The 20,868-nt window shown below is 39.4% G+C and overlaps 1 protein-coding gene across 1 annotated transcript in view; it reads right to left on the bottom strand.

Moving 5' to 3' along the window:
• Positions 1–3,516: 3,516 nt before the first annotated feature.
• TAF4 (TATA-box binding protein associated factor 4) overlaps positions 3,517–20,868 on the bottom strand; it is a 36,394-nt gene continuing 19,042 nt past the window's right edge. Inside the window, exons 3-16 of the mRNA XM_059481045.1 lie at positions 18,801–18,967; positions 17,975–18,094; positions 16,196–16,315; positions 15,351–15,473; positions 14,773–14,862; positions 13,483–13,740; positions 13,150–13,294; positions 12,528–12,642; positions 11,758–11,927; positions 11,020–11,150; positions 10,251–10,376; positions 8,830–8,886; positions 8,629–8,748; positions 3,517–5,049 (exon numbers count right to left, since the gene is read on the bottom strand). Of these exons, the coding sequence (XP_059337028.1) occupies positions 4,882–5,049; positions 8,629–8,748; positions 8,830–8,886; positions 10,251–10,376; positions 11,020–11,150; positions 11,758–11,927; positions 12,528–12,642; positions 13,150–13,294; positions 13,483–13,740; positions 14,773–14,862; positions 15,351–15,473; positions 16,196–16,315; positions 17,975–18,094; positions 18,801–18,967 (1,910 nt within the window). The 3' untranslated portion in view covers positions 3,517–4,881. The remainder of the gene's footprint in view (positions 5,050–8,628; positions 8,749–8,829; positions 8,887–10,250; positions 10,377–11,019; positions 11,151–11,757; positions 11,928–12,527; positions 12,643–13,149; positions 13,295–13,482; positions 13,741–14,772; positions 14,863–15,350; positions 15,474–16,195; positions 16,316–17,974; positions 18,095–18,800; positions 18,968–20,868) is intronic.

The raw sequence follows: 20,868 nt of genomic DNA on the forward strand, positions 1-20,868 counted from the left end.
ACTTGAAGGTGAAGTGCCTTACCTATAACTTACCCAGATTTTACTCTTGCCCCTTTCAAAGTAGAGAAAGGATCTGAACAGTGACACACTCAACACGACATGAGGATTTTCATTTTCACTGAGAGAGGCTGTGCCTAAACATCAGCACGTTGCTCTCCTGGGAAATTAGATATATTGTTCTTCATATTCCAATCTGCCATAATTGGGCAACTCTCCAACGTGTTCTCTCAAAATTAGAGCACCAAATGTATCACAGCAAACTAGAAAGCACTCACAACTTTTTTTTTTTTTTTTTTTGGCAACTTGATTTTGTTATTGGATTGCAAAAGTACATAAGTGCTTAAGTTAAGGCATGCAGTACTTTTGCAGAGCAGTAAAAGCCAGATTTGTTATGCATTTATGCAGCACTTTCACAGCAGTGTGGTACCATATCACAGCCCAAACGCTGCTTGTGCTGTTTGTACAAGTCCTCTGTTGACTTCAGAACAGGGAAACTCCCAGGAGGAAACCAGACAGGGTGCAACCCAGCTGCTTCCAGAGAACAACAGTAAATAAGCTGAGCAGGAAAACAAAGGGAAGATAAACTGTTTCACAGGAAAGTTATTTCTGAAGGGCAGAACAAAGTAAGAACAGGCAGTGGCTACAAGGCCTCCCCACAAGGTGCCCAGAGCTCCCCTCACCTTCCCACACCTGCAGCAGCACTGGGCAAGTTTCCCTCAGCTGACACAGGAAAACATGACTGAATTGCCAAAAGCAAGTTTTAAGGAATGTATTCCCTTTCTCTCACAGCTTTATGGCCTCTAATAACAACACAAAATGAAGGAGCTCTGGCTTGTCTATCCACTAGGCTCTGGGCTCACAACCATTCCCTGGACTCCAATAGGAGAGGGGAGAGTGCAGGATTTGGCCACAGATTTGCAGGTGAGGGACAGATCTGGGCTATTAAAATGCAGTTTTAATACCTCCAGTTGTCATCCTGTGGGATATCCCAGCTGGGGGAAGCTTTTGTGGCGGGCAAATAAAAGGTCAGGCATGGCAGAGCAGCCCTGAGGCTGCTGCCCTCCCTATTCATCCCTCCAAGAAACATCTCCCAAATCCATCAGCCTGGCAACTTCCACAGAGAGGGAAATGTCACTTGCTAAAAAACCTCCCCAAATACTGAGGAGCAATCCTTGCCATGGGGACTGCTCACATGGCATTCCCAAAAATCTAAAGATTGGGATTAACCCACACTGCCTAAACCTTTTCCTCCTGGCACTTTAGACCACATTCTAACACATCAGCTCCTTGCCTAAAGCCCTACGGTGCAAAAATCCTGGCACAAGCACTGAAGATTTTGGAGAAGAGACCCTCCCACCCTGCACACTCACCTGGGCAGGTGGATCCACACTCCCACACTGCAGGGAAATGTCACTCCTGGAAGTGCCACCACCCTCCCTCACTTACCCCAATGGTCAACACTCTTCTCTGCAGATGGACAAACAGCTGTAAACCTAAGAAAGGGGTTAAAATTGTCATTGGAGTTCTCCTAAATTTGTAATTTAGACAATCTTATAAATGTAGGGGAACTTCTTGGATCACAGGGAAACCTCCAATAAAATCTTAATTACCGTGAAATTGGTGTTATTTATCATGCATGCATCTCTCACTATATATTAAAAGGTTTCCTGAAAACATATCTATTTAATTATAAACCTGAAATAAAAGCAGGCTGAATTCAGAGTGCCTTATTCTATCCTACTTGTTCTGATCAATTTTTCTGCTGGGAAAAGAATGATATCAACAGTTCAACATTAGAGCTGTGCAGTACCCAATCAAAGGTGTTTTAAAATTAGAGGGACATCAAGACTTCTGTAAAACAGGGCAGAGAGCCCACTACAAGTCACAGACTCACAAGAGAGAAGGAACCTGTCCCTGAGACTGAGCTGAAAGTGTGCTAAAATAAAGGTGCAATAAACCCTCAATGATTCACACACAGAACATCCCAGCTGGCAAACTGCAGTTTTGGGGGTGCTTACAACAAAGGTGCATCAGTCTTGGTACAAAGATCCAAGGAGGGGCAGTGAATTCTCTGGTGGAGCTGCAAAAGCTTTGGGGCCAGGAAAGAATCCCAATTTCTCTCTCTACAGGTCACTAACACACAAGAGGAGTGTGTTGTGCACAGGTATTGCCCTGTGAATGCCACCCCTCCCCAGCTGTGACTCTGAAATGTCAAATTTCTGAGCAGCTTCAAGAACAGGTACTGGTTTTATCATAAAACACGAAATCAACAGCAAATGAACAAAAGCCTTCAACTGCTGTGAGAACTCCTCACAGTGCCAGTGTACTGACAATAATGGGCCAATTCCCCAGTCCAAAACTCCATGAATTTGAACTACTGGAGGGAGATGGACATTACTAGTTTTTCTGACTAACAATAGGAGCATTTATCTTTCAACTGAGAAAAAATCATATGGAGTGAAGAGCTGCCTGTGCACTTAAATGTTATTTAAAACAGAACCAAGAGCTCTCCTCTTACAGATCCCTCCCTCCTCCCTTGGCCTCTCTAAAATATTTCTAAGCTACCAAGCAGGGAGAGCAAAGAACAGCACACCATGGAATAAATTTAATTTTTCAGTTTCTTCCCCACTTACCTGCCACAGCTTTGCAGTGCCTGGCCAGTGGTGATTAACAATTAAACCAGCTCTTGCTACAATTCAGGGGATGCTCTGACAGTGTTTTGGCCAAAAGTCAAAGGTGTTCCTTTCCACTTAGCACAATGACACAATTGAAAGGCTGTTTGGAGTTTACAAACAATGAGTCTTGGGGTCAGTGTCACACAGTGTCAGTGAGCACACCCCTTTAGGAGCTGATCCTATTTCAGACACACTCATCTCCCATGGGCCTGCTGCCAGTGCCTGTTCACAGCAGGGCTTGGGGCAGCAGCCTCTGGACAGATTTGTCTGTAGGCAAGGAATAATCATCAAATTAATCAAAATTATTAGGTTAATTTGTCCATGAGAGGAGGAATTTAAAAAAATGCAACCTAAAAACTAAATATTCAGTGCAGAACATCAGAGATGCTTCTCATATTTTCATGTTGATAATCAGAAGTGTCCCTGGTTATTTTCCTTCATAATTGTGCTCCAAACTGTGTTTTATGTCCTAGCTTCTTCTGCAAACCACTTTAGCTGTGTTTGAGGGAGCAGGCTGCCCTCAAGGAGAGGCTGTTTTATTAAACCTTCACTAGACAAACACAAAATATTTCAGATGTTTCAGACACCTTACCCTGCTTAAAAACCAACCAGACCAGACCCACTGCCCACTGATGCTACTCCAAGACCCCTAAGACAACAATCAAATGCCAAAATTCATGAAATCAAACACATCCAAAATACTGATAAAACAAAACAGTACAAAAACATCCCAAAGTGCACCTTTAGCAAACAGCATCCCCTCAAGTAGACTCATCTTTTACTGCACCAAGAAAAATAAATCCAAGTGGAGAAAAGATTTAGAGAAAAATACATTAGCAAATACAGATAAATTTGTTTTTAATAAAGGAGTTAATTTTCTTTCAATCCTATATAAAACAATAGCAATTAAAAACTTCATTTTTGAAAGTAAAATATTTACATATGAACAAGTAACTGTGCAAAATTTACATGAAAAAAAAATGGAAAGACAGGATTTCCTAAGAGACAAAATAAAAGGGGTGTAACAGTTGTCAGGTGTTGATAAAAATACTGATCAGCATTCAGTTTACACGCAAGAGAGTTAAATTCTACCATGAGAGTTCACACAAAGAAAGCCAAAGTATTTACAGTCATAAAAGTACTATCAATAGACAATTTAATACAATAACCTCTGAAAATATAAAGAACCAATTAGTATATTTGTAATAAAAAAATAGGTACAAAGAAGGGACTTTGCTCTGGACATCTTTAAAGTAGGCCCACAGCTTGCATACAGTCTTTTAGCAAAATAATTATAGTTTACATAGCCATTTTTATGTTATGTGCCAAAAATTATGTACAATTACTGACAAAATACACCAACCATTTTTCAACACTTGATTCACACTGAGAAAGTCTTTCGATGATTCCTCTCAACTTCTGATTTTATTTAATCTAAGCTTTCACTTTAGCTAAAAAACACAGTGCAAGTAAAATATATTTATGCTGAAAAGGTTTCTCTTTTTTTCCTTTTTTTCCTTTTTTAACTTTACAGCTTTACAAACTATAGCAAATAAAATGCATTTTTACAGATGCTGCTAAAACATTCAGAAGTAACCCTCCTTTATGGGATTTCAGGGCCTCTAATAAGCAATAATGTGATTAAAATTGAGGTTATGTTTAAAATTAACTGTATATCCCTCTAGATTTTGAGCATTTGGGGGAAAGATAAATATTTTTAAAAAATCAGTTTGCTTTGCTAACTGACTGTTTTAAAAAAAAAAAGCTAAACGAAATGAGGTCATTTGCTGTAGACATATGCCTATGTAATGGATTTAGTTGAATAAAACTGAATTAAAATGAACAATTAATGTTGAAACTGCTACAGGGCTGACAAAGGGTAGCTAGTTATTTGCTAAACGATTCCATCAGTCTTTATATATGGCTTGTTTGGCAAGAAGGCCACTCAATCAAGAGATGAGTTAAAATTTAATTGTCCTTTTATAATATCCACAGGCCTTGTAAGTATCCTCACTGTTACAGAAATGTATTTCTCTTATACTGAAGAGTTTATTTATAAACAGGAATATAAAACTGTTCCATGTAAAGAGGTGGTTGTTTTTTAAACAATATCCCATTCGCTCGTTACAAAAAGGCGTCATTTGCAAATATATTAAAAAATGTCCTCAGGCGTCTCTCCGTCAAAAATACCTTGATCTTTTCCATTTTACTTAAGGAATGCTTTGTATAGCAATAGTGAATGGCTTGTCTCTCGCTCATTTTCTAAACAAAATATGAGGTCCCTGAGGTTCACCCGCGTTATCCTTTGTCGCGTAAACTGTCTGGTTGTTCCAACTCCAGAGCTGCCTGGGACTGCTGCACTCGAACCAGATCCCTGGGAAGCACAAGAACAGGTCAATCAGTCCATGCCTGAAAGCACTGCAAAACTTTACAGAGAAAATGTGTGACCTAAAAACTCTACACAGGCAGGTGTTGCTTTGATTTTTAAAAAAATTTTAAGCCTTCTGATGTTTACGTTCTTGTAACAAACTTTTTCACACTCTTTTTGTAAATAACTTATTGTTTTGCATTTTTTTTAATGGGAGAGGAAAAATTTGATAGACTGTTGGTTTGTTTAATTGGAGAAGTGGCACTTTCACCCTCCAATCCTCTGTCACTTTTGGAAATCTATAAATGTTAGAGTCAGAAAATAAACTTCCCCTTTTTTACCTTAAGGACAGCAGTGTGTGCGCATTGTGTTATTCTGTGTCCTATAGTAACAGTCAGGCAGGTATGCACTACTAGATTTGAGATTTCCTTTTTAATTCTGATTTGTTAACAACAGTTGAACAATCACAAATTTTCAGTGGCATTCAATACAGACAATAAAGCCCCAAAGAACTGCCTGTGTTTTTAGGAAGGTGCTAAGGACAGGCAATCCCAACAACCAAAACAAAAGGACAGGATTCTTCACAGTTCCAGCATAGATGCCAAGGGCAGCCCTGGAGCTGTGGATGACCTGGGGAGCAGTCCTGTTCTCAGGACTGTGAAGCCTTGAATCCATCATCTCCATGGCAGAGTGCTCCCCTTCTGATGGCAACAACTGTAACCAAGCTCAGGACTAAATTTAGGAGAAGCTTTCCTAGACACGGTCACGTATTCTCTAATAACCCCTGAATGCTTCTCCCTCTCTCAGCATCACTCATCCCTCTGGCACACACTGGGAGTTTCCCGGAGCAGCAGGACAAACAGACAGGATATTATTAATCATTTATGAAGAAGAAAGCAAAAGCAGAAGGGAACAAACGAGCAGAGCGGGCCGGGGCGGAGCTGCAGTTCCGCCAGTGCCCGGCAGATGGCGCGCACGGAGCGGAACGCGGGCAGTGCCCGCTCCAGCGGGAACCTCCGGGCGCTGCCAGGGGATTGACCGAAATAATGAATTATTCCGGCAGCGGGATCCAGCTCTGACGCTCAGCTACACGTTCATTTCCCCCTCCAATTTAATTTATTATACTAATGTTATATTTTATTTTTTTTTTATTAAACTTTTATACTTCACGACACCAAACACGCCCCAGCAGTGAATACTTATCAGTCACTGTGCTTGGAGAATTTTCAAAAATTTTTCTCAATAAAAACACCCCAGAGTGATGCATGAGCCATGTGAATAAGCTGCTGAGGTTGTCACTAACAGGTGTGAAAATAATGTATTTAATCAATGAACATTACTGATGATCAAACCAACCTAAACCTGCACTGGAAATGCTCGCTCTGGGTTAGCAGAACTCTGGGCAATGCAGGTGAATTTGCTTCACCACACTGCTATCAGGAAAGTGAGATTTTTGATTCTCGTGCATTCTGGTGACCCAGCAAACACCAAAACACTAAAATCCTGTTGTTAGGGCTGCTCAAATGCTGAATTTTCAAGGGAAATTTTAAGGCACTTGGATTATTTGGCCATCAAATTTTCACCAACTTCAGAGGAAATCAGAAGATGCAGGACAGTGTTGGATGCTAACTAAATTTTCTCACATTTGATTTCTAGAGAACAGAAAGAATGGCTGGAAAGGACTTTACTCTTGTTTTTAAAATATTCTTTAGTGAATATGCTCTATTATGTAGACCATAATACTTGAAATGCAAAGGTAAAATTTCAGGAGTCATTGAAGACACAGAATTATGTATAGAATAAGTTAAGAAGCTTTTTAGTAACTTTCAGTAAAATCACATGGATATAAAACTCTCAAACTGACAGCAACTTGTTTTGTTGGATTTGGAAACAAAACAGAGCAATTACTACTTAGAAGTGATTTTACATGTAATTAAGAGTCAGCATTTGTAGACATCAAAAGCTTCCATTTACAAAACTGTGTCTAAGTAACAACAAACCTTATTTTCCACACTTCTTGTAATATGCCTTAACCACAAACTGCATACAAATGGTGACAAGTGGAGCCCAATTTAAAAATGTCAAGTGACACAGCAGCAAAAGCACAGCTGTGAGTATCAGATCAAAGGCAGCTGCTTCTTAATTAAGCAGACAAAAAGATTGGATTTCCAGGGAACCTGTAGTTAATTGGTTAACCAGTGATTAATCCAAGATAACTAAATTAGTCAGATTGAGATGAAATACAAACAAGTGTTCACAGGAGATGCAAAATACATCCCATAACCTAAGTGACATTAACAGACCATTAAGGTGGCACAGCTGAGCATGCAGGAGTAAGCAATACCAACATTAACTCTGCATGAGGTACTTCAGCATATTCTTCTGAGACAACTTCATTTGTGTACACATCTATCTTTGCAAAGTGCCTCATTCTGTAATTTTCATAATTTTAAACCACATCTATAAACCTTTAATAGAGTCATTTGTCAGCTTATATAAAAACAAGTCTTATTCTCAGTAGCAGACATTTTAGTAAATTTCAAAACTTAAAATTACTTTAAAAGATGCTCGAGAGGCTTGATTTTTTATAAACAAAAATAACATTTACTAGTATTCAGATTTTTCTCTACCATTTTATATCAAGCACATGTAAATTACTGCTTCCAGCAATTCAGTATAAAACAAGGTGAACTCTTTTGAGGCTTTTCTGCAATATAAATGCTTTAGCACTGAAAGTTCAGAATGCTCCAGGAGTAATAAACAGGACTATTAAACTATTACTATTCTGTCACTTGCTATCAGACACAAAACCCCACAGGGGAAAATCTTCAAATAATGAAGAGAGCTTTTGGTCCAACAAATGACAATTTTCAAGAATGTTTTGTTCTTTTTAAACATTAGAGTAATCCCATATTGAATGTCTCATGTAGAAAGCAATTTTATACCATTTCTTGTTTATTAACTTGTTTAGAAATACAGCAGATAATCATGTACCAGAATGTAAATTAAATGAATCAGACACTGAGCATTCCAATACCTAGTCTGCAGAGAATTTTTTAAAAGGCAGATTCAACAGAAAGAATATACAGAGGATGTGCAAGAACATCCTGATCAGATGGAACTGGTCAAACTGATCTGCTGTGGAGACACTAAAACTAAGGCCAATCAACTGCTGAAGAGAAAAATTAGGTAAGCTCCTGTAACTTGAAGCTCCTGCCATCAAATTTAGCACTGACTTAATTCACCCCACCTACCTCATCATTATTCTGCACTTCAAGTTAGATTGGTTATAACCACAAAAATCTCCTTCCAAAACTAGGGAGGGCCAAAAAGCTGAGACTTGTTAGATCAGAGATGGTTTTTCTAAGATCCCTCCAGTTCCATGAATCAGGGAATGACCCCTCAGATTCTATTCCCTATGCCACTACAGGTGCTAAAAATTGATCCTGGCCTCGGAGTGAGCAAATCTGAACACAGAACACTGCTGCTGCTCAGGGAGCTTTCACAAACTGGGAAAAAGCTCTGAACAGAGAGGTTTGCACAGAGGCTGAGGCAGCAAAACCAAAGGTGACAATGATACTGTACCTCTGTCCCTGATCCAGATCCTGGGGAATCTACTTTCCTTTTCTTCCTGGGCCCGATGGCAGCTAACGCAGTCAGGTTGGCATCCCTCTGTCTCATCTGTGCTAGCTCTTGCTGCTGCATCTGTGTGTGCCACAACAAGGATGGGTCATTACTTCTCCTTCAACTTCCAAAAGAAAAGTTTATGTTACGCTCAGCACTCACCTCCTTGGCCTTCTGTTTTAACCTAAGCTGTTCTGGATCTTCTTGTCGAGATCGAGACTATGTTGATAAAGGAGGAGCAGGAGGTGGAAAAGAAAGAAAAAATAACTCAGTTACAAAAGCAGTTAAAGATTATATATGAAAAACTTCAGCAGGAAGTGGGGAACACCTATCACTCCCACAGAGGGTAACAGTGGTAAACAACTTCTAGAAAGTAAAAGTTTTGCTTTTCTTAACATTTCTATTTTTGAAAAAGGCATCCCATTTTTCTGCTTTGTTAAAGATAGCCAAGGAGTAGCCAGACAATTATGTCTTAAATGCAATCATTACAAGACACAAATTACACAGATCTGTGAACTGAATTATACACTTTGCATATGAACAAAGGACTCAGACCTGCACTTTTTGGAACAATTCCTCCCCTTGCTGGGTAAGCAAGCACTTACTCAGAGCTGATTTTCTGCTACACCTACACACACAGGTCAGGCTGCAGGCTGAACAAAGTGCACCTGAGTGACCCAAGACCATTTACATCAGCAATGCCCATTTCACTAGGCACCTGCATTCCTTGCGTGTGTCACACTTTCAGAATAATGAAATAATTTAGATTAGAAAAGACCTTTAAGAACATCAAGTCCAGCTGTTTCCCCAGCACTGCCAAGCCCACCACTAAACCATGCCCCCAAGTGCCACATCTACACAATACTTCCAAGGATGGTGACTCAACCATTGCCCTGGGCAGCCTGTTCCAGGGCTTGACAACACTTTCAGAGATTAAATTGCCTCAATATTCAATCTAAACCTCCCCTGATGCAACTTGAGGCCATTTCTTCTTGTCCTATCAAATCCTGAGTGTTGTTAATCCCTTACATTTTTTAGGCCAAAAACAAAATTAATTTGGATTTTGACATTGTTAACTCATGCTGGATCACAAAACTAACAGAACACAGGTTGTTTTGTGAATTATTTCTAGGGTACTTTTATCTAATCACATTCATTCTATATTCACTGAGTAAAATCACAGTTTAATATTCACATTCATGTTTACATCAACTGATTCCTATTTATTGTATTTCTCCAATTTGTAACAATCTTTCTGAATTCTATTTCTAGTCTCTCTCTATTACATTTAAGAATACCATCAAGCTATAAAATTCATCTTTCTTTGCCAATCCAAAATGGAAAAATTAAATTTCAAGACTCTCTCTAATTTGGGAATATGCAATGAGAGTGGCACAGAAGCTGTTTCCCATGCTTTACAATGAAAAGCAAAACTGAGCTCTAGTTAAGACCACATTCATCAAGTTCCATCTTTGAAGATTAGCCTTCCCCTTCATTGCAAGTGTTTTAGAATGAAAAGCAACTCTGCAGTTTTGATGTCAAAAGTGACTCTTTGCAGACACGTGTGAAAGCTGAGCACTTGCCTTTGCTGCGCGCATTAAAATTTCCCTTTCTTGTTCGTCTTTACGCTGCTTTTCTATTTGATCAAGTTGTTCAAAGAACTTGAGCTGTGCCCGAACGTCACTTGCTTGTTCATATCTTTCATCATCCTGAAAACACAGCAAATACATTTCTCATTACTCCCTTAAAAACAAAGCTGTTAACTTGTACTGTACTGGGGAAGAACATACACATTCAAAGCTCCAATGTTCACTTTGTCCTTTTCAGACAAATAGCAGGAGTATATTTACACCAGTCAAACCAGCTAGAACTCTTAAAAGCATTTTGTTCTATTCCATGAATCATCAGATTTTGACTTCTAAACTAATATCATCACAGCTTTAACCTCTCAAACATATTTCACAGAGCTGTGTGGTTTTTTAAACACTGCTCAGGCATTTGCATCTATTAGGAACACACATCTGTCAGATAGCAGTCTCCTGGGAATTCAAAGCAGTGCTTTTATCTGTCTGACTCTACAATCACTCACACACTAAACATTTGACATAATAAATAAAGGGGAGGGCACAGCTTCTCTGCATTTGTTTTAAAACCATTTTGTATATGCAAGCTGAAAAGCTCCAGTCATCCATGTGTATTAATATCTTAATGGAAGGTGAATCAGTCAAAGAGAATAAACAACCTGATTTCACAGAAAAAAGAGCACCTGAACTCCTGCATTACAGTCAACACCACAGCCTGCTGATTTTGTGCAATTTTTGCCATTTGATTTGAGCAATTAAATCCAGTTACCTTGTAGGAAATATTCCTTTGTTGAGCAGTCTCTGATAGTTTTTCCACGAGGTTTTGTAGTCTTTGTTGTGTAGCATGTGATACGTAGCTAACTACATCAGGATGGATTTCTGTTATTCCATGTTTTTTACCTACAAACAAAACACAAGTGGGTTGCAAAAAATAATTTTACAATACAATTAGATATGAGTAAAATCTCAGTCATAGAAATTGTAATCCCCTTTTCTAAATATGATTTGCAGGTTTTTCTCAGACAAGGATTAAACAGGAAATTAACACATATTAAAATTCATATTAGTTTAACAAAATTGACAATCTATTAATAAATGCTGTGTACTACAGTGTAACAAAGAATTCAAGATTGCTTTTTGTTCCACCATCAATTCTAAATTACTAAGTAAAGCTGATAGAAGTGCTTCTGGACTTATTTCATTGTTTGTGTCATGCTTGATACACCTTATCAGTTTATACAGTCAGACTTTCAGCCAGATTGAGTAGTTTTGATGTTGAATTGCCATCACTTTAGAAGGCAAATCTATGTTTGCTATTCATTGACACTATTGACTTTTCATAAGACAAATGATTTCCCACAAGCATCTGAATATACCAGAAAATACCAGAAGGTAACAATTCCAGCAACTTTTAATTATTCAAACCAATTTCTTTGGAAAATGTCTTCAATTAAACCTAAGAGTAGTGAAATTTGTTTTTATTAATGTTCAAGATAAAAGAACATACCTATTTCTAATATCCTTCTTTGTAAAGGTGCTGGGAAAAGGAAGGTTTCATCTTTACAGGACCGTGTTAATGTGCCCACGAGCTCAGAGTTTGTTGCCAATATCCGAGCACTTTCTTCTGACAGGTTGACTCCAGCCATTGATGCAACATCATTAATGTCATCATCATCCCTTAAAGGAAGGAAAATTTATTATAATCATAACATTTAGTGCCTATCTGCACACACTGCTATGATACCACAGCTGCACATAATGAATTCCACCATAAACCTGAATAATTAGTTTTACATTTTATTTGCTTTTGTGATATAATAAAATACAACTCATTTGTTTGTAAATGAGAAATTATTGCTTTGACTTCAAAGAGCACTAATTTTGTACTTCCTGTTTTTTCCAAGATCCTTTCTTATGTAATGTTCCACCACCTTGAGAAACAAGAGACCAGACGAATCACTCCTACAAAACAATAATAATCTGCCCTCACCACCAAGACAGGCTGTACCTCAAGTAACTCAACCAGAGTTGGGAGAAGTGAAGGAATGAATTCCATTTGCTTGTCTGGGCAGGAATTGTTTATGAGGTTTAGTGCCAGCTAAATGCCAAAACCAGTCTGGCACGAGTATGTCCAGTGCTGTTTGTTGAAGTCTTTAATGAATAAGCAAACCTGCCCCCAGAAAATCCACCTCAGGGTTATTGTGAGTTTCCCCAGATGGATTCAGCACCAGAAAGGTCTGAGTTCAGCTGCCCAAGCACAAACATACAGTTCCTCACCTAAAAGAGCCTCCCCCAGGTTCTTTCAGTTTATTCTTCTGAGCAGCAGCTACTTGTGTCGAAACAGTGGCAATAGCTTTGTTTCCAGGTAATACTGCTGGTTTTACCACAGGTACTGCAAGACAGACAGACAGGATTTGTACTCCATCAATAAGAGCTCACACATGCAAGCCAGTCACAAGTAGTTATGGCAATAGGTCTGGTACAAAGAGTTGACCTCTATAGCTTCTGTCAGCATTTCACCCAGGTGAAAACAGGACCCCTCCCACACAATTCCAGCAGCCAAACCATTTCTGTGCCGATGCTGCCCTGACAGATCTGTACCCTCAGTCACTATGGCACTACACAGTGGAACATTTTAGCAGTAGTACAAAAAGGGCACTTATGAACTGACATTCATAGAACCACAAAATGGCTTGAGCAGAAAAGGACCTTGAAGATCATCTTGTTCCAACCCCTTTGACACCTTCCACTAGACCAGGTTGCTCAAAGCCCCATCCAGCCTGGCCTTGAACACTTCCAGGAATGGGGTATCAACAACTTCTCTGGGCAAGTATTACCTGAAGTGTGGTTTAGGGATTGCTACCAAATATGGCACATCACAAATATCTTGACCTCTTACCTGTCTGCAGTTGATTCAGTTGGATTTGAGGAGTGGTGAGCATGATACGACTGTGTGGTTGCCGCAATGCCACCATGGGTGTCTGTGTCAACGTTACTTGTGGAGGCCTTATCAATGCCCCTGCTTTTTGAGACTGTTGAATTACCTGCAAATAATAACGAAAAAAAAAGAACTGTAAATAATCTGAGAACAAACCCTAAGAGAACTTTAACCAAGATGCAATTTAAGTTATACTTTTTTAATCAGATCTTTGACCGAGCCAAACCACCAACTTAAGAAGAACTATCAAAAAACCCCTGTGCAACAACCAACGCTGCACTCCAGCTCACATACCAGTGGCGTGGACTGCCCTTGTTTACTGACACCAACTTGTGTGGGCTGAGTGAGGCTGATGACAGGTTGCTGGAGGGTACTGGTGACAGTGGCAGTGGCCTTGCCCGCCGTGCGCTGCACCGAGGAGCTCAGCAGCACGGACGTCACCGACGGGATCGTGGCTATCGTCGCCTGCGTCGTGGGCTGCTGCTGCTGCTGGCTCTGCTGGATGAAAGCTGCAGAGTCTGGTGTTAACTGTCTCAAGGCAGGTAAACTCCTCTGAAAAGGGGAAAGGAAAGAGTTTGGTTGATTTGTTTAATATTAATTGTCAAGAAGCATTGTGTTCTGTTTCAGTCCATTGGATCGGTGTGTGCACACCTGAGGAAAGGTGAGCACACAGAAATACCAACCTGCTCCTGTTTAATAAGCAGGACAGAGGGACAATACCTTCTGGATATCATGGGCATCTAGGCTATGTAGCCCACCTGGAACCTCTGGTATGTATTTAACAACCCAAGCCCATGCTGCCTTTCTTGACTGTTGTCCTACAGCTTAAAAGTCACACTGGAACACCAGGGGAGATTTCAGAATAGCTCAACAGAGACCAGAGTGTTTTGGTGGCTTCTTAAATTAGTCGTTTTCTTATGGCAACAGTTTTTGTCCTCAGGAACAGCTCAAGGTTGAACAAGCATTTAAGAACCCAGAAATGTCAACACACACCTACAACTCCATCCCATAATCATACATTAGTCAAGCAGTTACATTCTTACAATTCAGTGCTGTTGTATTTTCACTGATTTCACTGATGGTAAATGTTCTGCAATAAATATTATTTTGAGATTTGCTGAACTACTATAAAATTTATGTCAAATGTGATTTATCATTGGAAGATGACAAATTTCCTGCTTCTCCAAATGAGTTTACAGCACAGGCAAAACTTCCCCAGAAGGTACAATTTTCTATATCACTGAATCCCTTTGCTTTCTAAGACTAAAAAGAGAGCAATAAATCAATTCATAGCTTTGTGGCTTAAGTCACAGAAAGAAAACTTTCCAGATTTCTCAAAAGAGCTACTATGTGTCACCATGGTAGAAGTTACATTACTGACTGTGCCAATGAATCACAGTAACAAACTCTAGGAACTAAGACACAAAAAGTATTTTTAAGGGAGCAAAAGCCTAATCAGGCACCATTTAAAACTTCCTTTAACTTAATTTTGGAATTCCATCTATAATGGCAAGGATGTGCTTGTGTTCATTGCAGCTGATATACAAGCACAGAGATAAAGGAAGAGTAGTGAAGATAAGTTACCTTCAGGAAAGGCACAAGGTAAGGTTGAGGTGAAGAATTAAGTTCTCTGTAGAGCCTACTGGTAAAATCTTCTGGTTCAATTTTTCCATCCTTCAAAACAGAAAACTCAAATGAACAAACTTGTAGAAATTAATTTTTATAACTATCCAACACTAAAAAAAAAAAAAAAAAAAAAAAAAGACTTGGGAACACACTGAAATTAGGTGTTTTTATCATCTCTCACTATTTTTAGTTACCAGCAGCTTTATGGTAGTAACCAACTTTACTACAAATTTCAGGTAATAAGATCTGAAGACCTCTGGTTACTGCATGATGGAATACACAAAACCACAACTTAAAAGGTTGCTAACAAGTAGGCTAAGCAATACTAGCATTCACTCTATAAATATTAAAAATGTCAAGCTTTTATATTAGCATCAGGCAAGGATTTGATTTAGCTCAAATTTTATAAACCCCAGCCACTAATTAAAAAAAAAAATTAGAATTAAAAAAAAAAAAAAAACAACACCAACAAACAAGTTTTGAGTCTGAATTTGCCCAGATGCTGTATTTAACAACTTCTGATGAACTTTTCTTACCAGCAGACTCTGCACTAATTCCTTCACGTTAGCCGCAGTCTCTGAGGACTGTTTTCCAGATGATGCCAGTTTTATTAATGTGGACAGAAAGTTTTTGCATTTCTTCACATTTTCCATAGTTTCCTGAGAAGGAAGGGTAGAAGGAAAACAATCAGAGAAAGGAAGACAAACTTCTCTTAATACATGATCTCACCGTATACTCCATGAAATAAAGTCCTTTAGTTCACGAGGACAGAGTAATATTTATACATACATGTCCCTCACACTAAAACATAAACAGACTGAGATTATTATTTTTCTTCATATACTCATATATATTGTACATTTTTCTTACCAAAATTTAAGGAATTGTGATTCTCCATGAAATGAGGAAACACCAAGTATTTTAAGAATGGCACATGGTACATGGGAAAATACATGTTTTAGCAGGACAAAAAATAGTAAAGCTGTTGTTTCACAGTGCACAGCACATGGATTCTCCCTGGATTTTGCAATCCTGGAAACATGCAGTTTGAATCAATCAGTGCAATTGTTTATCCTTTCTTATAGTGGTTCTCCTCTGCAGTGCTGAACAATTCACTGTTCTATAAAATACATCTAATGTACTTTTAAATGAGTGCTTTAATACTGTTACAGAAACAAAAACACTTTGACACCTATCAAAATTCAAATGACCTGTACCCACACCTTGTTCTATTAAAGTTTACCTTTTCAAGGTCAACAGCTCACAGGATTCCTGCATCTTTACTAATCTCCACTCCCATCTGTGTTTACAAGTATGTGTATATGCACACCATGCATATGTGAGTGGACAAAAATAGATGTTACATTTCTCAGAATCTTACTGTGGCAGCAGTGGAGGTGGCTGTTGTCCCTTGCACTGTTCTCTGAGGAGTTCCAGTTTGTACAGCTGTTGCTGTCCCCAACGTGGTTGTTTGTGCAGTACCACCCAGAACGATCTGAGGCTGCAGAGTATAAAAACACAATATTATTCTCCGTGGAATGTATCAAGAGCCTGTTTTCCTGAGCCATCCAACAGAAGATGAGGCACAGGGCAGTGGAACACTTTTCACAGCTGCTATAAATAAGTTGCTCATGCTCTGGTGCAGTGGAAGGAAATGGCCACCAGATGGCACTAAAAACATTCGGAACGGGACCGAAAGTTGATTAAAAATTGCGCGACTTTTGGTCACCGAATAAAACACCATAAACATAATCTCAGCCAGTGGGCCTCCAAACCTCAGCTAAAACAAGTGCTGAATTCCTGTGAATTCAATTTATCTTTTTGACTGTTTCATTAAATGCCACTTCCAAAGAGAGGAATTTCTAAAAAGGCACAACTGACACAAAAGCTTTGGTCTTATCAAGGTCTTTGTGATAAACAACAGGACAAAACATTTTCCTAGTTTTGTAGACAAATTGGTAATCTGAAGTAAAAATAAAAGCTCCAAACAATCACAATTACAAGCAAGATCCTCTCACATACACAGCTCATTCATGGGCTTCCAACAGTCTAATTATTAACAACAACCCAGACTGAGAGACAAATTCCTTCCAAGCTACAACTGACACTCAGAATGTTCACAAATCATTTGTAAACTTGCTCTTTATATAAAGATGCACCAAAAAAAAGAGGCTCCCCTGCTGCCAAAGCTAACTTTATTGGTATTTTGGAAGAAACTAAGGGAGATAAGGATTTCATTTCTCTCTTTTTTTTTTTTTTTTGAAATCAGGATAAATTAAGTCCATGGTGTGCTCATTACAGCACAAAATATGCAGATGGAATGATGGTGGGGTGTTTTTTTTGTCCTGTATAACAGCAGTGCAAATTAAGGAGGCTCAGTTAGGTAAATTAACTCTTAGATCTAGAAAGATCACTGGCATAGGGAAAGGCTCTCTGAGGGGAAAAAGGTTAACTGAATGCATAGCAAAACCTGCATGTTTTAAATTAAAACTCTCTAATCCTGTCTACTCAAAGGATGAAGAAAGCACAATGAGACAGATTAGGTGACAGCAATCATATTGTATCACTGCTGCCTGGAAGCCATGTGGAGAATTTCACACTCTTGCACTGGTTTTCAAACTCTTGACATCTCAAAGAAAATGCCCAAGCAAGCCCAAAATGAAGGGAGGGCAGCCCAGACTGACATCAGTCTCTGTGAGTTATCAGTCTCCAGAGGACACAGACCAAAGCAGACTCGTGTGAAAGGGAGAAGGCTTCAGGAAGAGAAGGCTGCCAGTGCAGTCATCTTTGCAATTGTAAATTTTACTGCAGAATTCAGAGGGCTGCAGATCCACCACAGGAATAACACCACAGCCCAAAACCCAAGGGGAATTCCTGTCACCTCCTTTAAGCAGAAAGCATAAAGGTATTTCATTTCAGTCAGCTCTGTGACTGTACAAACTACAAACACAATACCTTTAAATGGAGATATGTACAGGTGTAATATGAAACAATAGCAATATACATATAAAAAATTACACCTGTACATCCAAAACATACACTGAGACCTGCAGATGTTTTAGAAAGGCTAATCCAGAAGGCATTTCTTCCCTGCACTGAGCAATTGCCTGTCCTGTGTGGCTGGCAGTCCCAGGCACACATCCCTTCCCCACACACCCACCTGCACAACCGGGGGCCGCTGCAGCGTGGTCGTGGGTTGCACTGTGGTTTGAGCCTGAGACACTTGCTTGATGATAGTAGTTGGTGTCACCTGTCGTGCAATAATGGGTGTTCCTGGAGCCTGAGGAAGAGGGGAAAAAAATTATGAATATATCAGTGCCTATAGTTACATACCAACTGCTCTATCTGGTGTTCTGATTCTGCATTATTGCAAATAGCAAAGAATGCATCTGAAGCACTATGGAACTCCAAGAAGGATTTTCAGTCTTGAACTTAATGCAACTGTCAAAAATCTTGGTGTACATATATCCACATAATTTTTTTTCTTTTAGTCTTGTATTTATTCTGGGGAGAACAGTTGTACACATTAACCATATATGGTCTCCTTTATATCAAAGTTTTCAACTTAATGAGATTCAGATATGTAAAAATATTTTTGATGAGTAACAGCCAAGCTGTAACAGAATTAGGAACACAATGCAATGCCTATGCCTTGTGGAAAGTAGATTTAGATTGGCTATTTGGAAGAAATTCCTGGCTCTGAGGGTGATGAGGCCCCAGCACAGGTGGCCCAGAGAGGTGTGGACTCCGCCAGGTTGGGATGGGGCTTGAAGCAACCTGGTCTAGTGGAAGGTGGCCCTGCCCATGTCAGGAACTGGATGAGCTTTAAGGCCCCTTCCAACAGCTTTCCAACACAAACAATTCTGAGATTCTGTGAATCTATAAACAGGCTGTACATCCCAGTTAGATCTATGGTTTCTTCACTAGTATCACACCTTACTTCCTCCTGTGTTCTGCACAGAACAGTTTTTAGCAGCTGGACTGACCTGCACTGTGGATATCTGCACTGGGGGTGCACTGGTAGGTGTAGCAGGACGAGGAGTCAGAGTGTTCTGAGGCTGAGACTGGGCGTGTGCCTGGGCCTGCATCTGTGCCAGGGCCTGCTGGGGGATCATCAGCAGCTGCCCGTTCTCGCTGCGCACCAGCACCATGCCTGCAAAAGAAGAGTGGTCAAGAACACATCTTTGCAAATATCAAAGAACACACTTTTCTGTTTGTTTTTTGTAATTCAAGTTGGGTACATATGGAATTAATGTACTAGTGAAGGACTAGGCAGCTAGAAAGAGAAGTTTAGAATGAAAGTCAAATACCCAGCTGCATTATTGTATTTTGTCTAGAATAACTTAATTTCAGAAATACTCTATCTAAATGCTTAGTATGGTGTGTACAGAACACAGTGAGGTGTATCTGCCCCAACCACAAATATTCCATGTGACAGAAGTCAAAATGATCCTGTAAAAATCCTACCTGCTCCTTACTAAGAAATTTGTTTTATGAGATACTACAAATAGAAGAAAATCCTGCCATTATGCAAGATGCCTGTTAGCTTGTCTTTAAGAGGGGAAGAAAAATAATCAAACCTAGGCTTCACCATCAACAGCAACACAATTGTCTAAGTTCTAAATTAATTTCCCATAACCAATTTAGTAATGAAAGTGGCTATAAAATCATAATTTCTCTCATGTGCATCAGCAACAGACTGCACTGTGCCATGTTACACCCCAAATGAAAAATAAAACAGAGAGGGAAATGAGGAAGTCATTCCCTGCTCAGTCACTCAGATCAATACACTTAACCCCACTGGGTAGCTGTAGGGAAGCAGAATTTAACAGGCAGAATTTCAGATGTGATTCTCTCTTCCTTGAAGGCACAAACAGGATCTGGACAACATGAACTGTGTGCCAAGAGCTCCTTCATTCAGCTTGCCTCACTCGCTCCCTGAGAGCCTCAGGACCTCATCAGCTCTGGAAAAGCCACCTAAGGAAACAAACTGGGCACTCAAAATGAGTTGGCTTTTCTGAGCAGCTACAGGAAGAACCTTCACCATGAAAATCAAGAGGCACTAGTGAAATCAGAAAGTTTTTCTTAAGTGTTGTTCAGTGAATCAAAAGCCCATACACACTCCCCAACAGTATCTGGAGATGTGGTCTATTGCATCTCAGAGCATGACTACTTCAAAAGAATCAAACTTTTATTTGCTTTTCTATTCTGGTGAAGTGCTGAAATGTTTACAGACAACGCCTTAAACAGTTTTCTTGGACAGTTTTGCAAAAATTCATATACTGATTTCTACAAAAATTAGTTCAAAAGAAAAGTCTTAGTTGTTTTGCCCCTAATTTTTTCCTTACACTCTCTACATTAATGAAGCAGAGTCACACAGAGATGTTAAACTATTTACATCCAAAATGTGACTTTCCATCACAACTTATTTAAAAGTGTTAAGGTGGGACCCACAAAGTGCTATGGGCAAGTGCTATATCTAGAAACAAATATCCTCAAAGGGTTTTTCTGTAGGAAGGAGGAGGGAGAGAAACTTATTTATTATCCTGCAGACTGTAGAAGTAAATACTTTTTGTTCAGCTGTCAGGTCCAAAAAACTATTTTCCAAGCCATTCCAAAAAGTAAAGTTTCTTCTCCTGTAACTTATGTAGGGAGAAGTATTTCCTTTAAAACAGCAAAGGCACACACCACCATCACATCTGAGGAAACTTAAAGACCTTAATAGTGAACACAGAGCTTGATGCTGTGGGCTGCTCATCAGAACCATCACTGCATTCTCAGCATCAGCCTAACACTGTGGGGAGGGGCTACTGGCAAAGGACAGAGAAATTGAACATTTTAAATACTACAGAATGACCTGCTACTACATCAATCTCATTCCTGCACCAAAAGAACCTGGCATCCTCTTCAATGTGCAAACATAAAATCTTGGGAAATGAACTCACACTGCCCATTTTTGTCATCCCTCACAACGATCAGCTGAAGCAGCTAAATGCTGAATCAGTTGAAATCTTCAATATTATTATAAACTAAATCATCAGTACAGTGGAAATC

The sequence above is a fragment of the Ammospiza nelsoni genome, chromosome 12 (assembly GCF_027579445.1).
Source record: "Ammospiza nelsoni isolate bAmmNel1 chromosome 12, bAmmNel1.pri, whole genome shotgun sequence".
NCBI classification, from domain to species: domain Eukaryota; kingdom Metazoa; phylum Chordata; class Aves; order Passeriformes; family Passerellidae; genus Ammospiza; species Ammospiza nelsoni.